The 2248-nt window shown below is 36.9% G+C and overlaps 1 protein-coding gene across 2 annotated transcripts; it reads left to right on the top strand.

The window, feature by feature from the left end:
- Positions 1–357: 357 nt before the first annotated feature.
- Positions 358–1813, top strand: LOC104084689 (transcription termination factor MTERF5, chloroplastic). Of its 2 annotated transcripts, XM_070199555.1 has the most exons (2): positions 358–495; positions 733–1813. In XM_070199555.1, exons 1-2 carry the CDS (start codon positions 476–478, stop codon positions 1664–1666), a joined length of 954 nt encoding a protein of 317 aa, XP_070055656.1. In that variant the 5' UTR covers positions 358–475; the 3' UTR covers positions 1667–1813. The 2 variants fall into 2 exon arrangements, with proteins under 2 accessions (XP_070055656.1, XP_009586905.1); XM_009588610.4 differs by having other exon boundaries at positions 476–1813.
- The last annotated feature ends 435 nt before the right edge of the window (positions 1814–2248 follow it).

Raw genomic sequence — 2248 nt, forward strand, 5'->3', positions numbered from 1 at the left:
GTTAAGGAATATGAGTTCTTGATAGTGTAAGAGTTATATAAAAATGAGATGATGTTAAACATTCTCGGACGTTCCTAAATGAAAAGAGGGACACACAAATTTAGATAGAGGGAGTAAACTTTTGTGTTATCAGTGAACTTTAATGGCAAAATGTTACTTCATTTTGGATTGATTTATAGATCAGTTTCCCTTAGCATTTATATCTTTTCGAATTTGTAGGTCTCAAACATTTCCACTTGTAAAGATAGGCTGGCTTCACACAACACTATAGGTTACTCTATTCGTTAAATTAATTGAGGGGTAATATTTATTCATCTTTTTTTTCCAGGGAAGTGAAGCTTGGAGAAAGCATGGGTAGCATCTTTGTTCCACCTCCACCTATCTTTGACTTTGAATCGCTTTGTTCAAAGTTTTTCTCTTAAAACTCTCTGTAAGTCTTTCTGGCCGTTGCCTGTGAACAGATTGAGAAGGACTCATGATCGCGATCCAACTATGCTGCCGTAGTTTATCTATTCACTCACATCATCTTCATTCCCTACCTGCTGGTCCTTTTTCTTCTTTCCGCTTCTCTCTTTCTTCTCTATCTCGGGTGGTAACCAAAAAGTCTGCTCAAAATGCAAACCGAGAAAATCCTGTTCTCCTTAACTACCTAATAAACACCTTGGACTTTCCAAAATCTAAAGCCCTGGCAGTATCCAACCGTTATCCTTGGGTCAAAAATGTTGAAAAAGCTGAATCGGTTGTCGATTTCTTCAAGTCCATTGGATTCACAGATGCACAAATCCAATCCGCTGTTCGTAATGTCCCACAAATCCTCCTGGCCGATGTTGAAAAGACACTCAAGCCAAAGATCCAACTATTACAAGAACTGGGTATCACTGGTTCTGATCTGGGTAGGCTAATTTCCACAAAGGCGATTATATTAACACGTAGTGTGGAGAAAATACTAAAGCCTTGCATTGAAGTTCTCGATAAAGTCCTTATAAACGGTACTGATAATGGTGATTGGTTCCGGGTTCTGCGAAGGTGCGATTGGGTTGTACATAAATCCCCTCACTTGAGACTGATTCCTAATATTTCATATCTGGAGAGCATTGGGATTGTTGAGTCTCAACTATCATCACTCTTGAAGAGACAACCTCATCTTTTTGCTTTGCCTGAATCTGAGCTTAAAAAGCTTGTCGCTAAACTTATAGATATTGGATTTTCTACTGATTCACGAATGTTGGTGCATGGACTTCATACTCTAGGTTGTATTAGTCATGAGTCTTTTTCGAGGAAATTGCTTTTGCTTCAGAGTTCTGGTTTCTCGATAAATGAGTGCATGGAAATGTTTAGGAGGGCACCAAGTTTATTCCGAAGTTCAGAGGAGAAAATAAGACTGGGACTAGTGTTTTTCTTGGAAACAATGAAGTTAAAGAAGTCAACTTTAGTACAGCATCCTACACTTTTGATGTTTAGCATGGAGGATAGAGTGATTCCCAGATATGAAGTTATTCAGCTGATAAAGTCAAAAAAACTTGCGAAGAAAGAGCCAAGTTTTTATTATGTGATGTGTTTGTCGGAGCATGTGTTCTTGGAAAAGTATATATTGAGATTTACTGAAAATGCAGAGGAATTATTGATGGCTTACAAGGGCCATATTCTAGATTTAGGAGAGGATTAAGAATGTTTGTTGAAAATTTTGCCCGGCATTTTCTTTTCTTTTTTGATCTGTAAAATTTGCTGGCAATCCTACTAGGAGTTGCCCTACTATTGACAAAAATATCATGCTAGTGTGATGACAATCTGGAATAAAAATGGTTGTGACATATCTCATTATGGTTATAGGCTTCGAAAGTGCATAGTGAAGGTGCACTCTGAACATGGAAAATGTTGGATCACCTGCTAATATTGTCAAATCTTTCTATAACAACCTCGTTTGTTTCGATATTTTTTTGCTGCTATATTGAAGTGCTGTTATAGAAGACATATATTATAACGTAACATAATAATCGGTTCCGAGATAACCTCGGCTTTTATAGTGAATGACTATTATATAAGGATGATGTTATAGAGAGCTGATTGTTTCACCATCTTAAATTTTAGTTTGTTGAATTCACAATTCTATTTCTATTTGTTACTTTGATGAAAAATGATGCTTCTGTGTAGGGCTGTTCAAAATTGAACCGTAACCATTAATCGAACCGTAAAAACGGTTTATTGGTATCGAGTTATCGAGGTAATGGTTGGTGAACGGATTGAAATT

This window comes from Nicotiana tomentosiformis, chromosome 4 (genome assembly GCF_000390325.3).
Source record: "Nicotiana tomentosiformis chromosome 4, ASM39032v3, whole genome shotgun sequence".
NCBI lineage: Eukaryota > Viridiplantae > Streptophyta > Magnoliopsida > Solanales > Solanaceae > Nicotiana > Nicotiana tomentosiformis.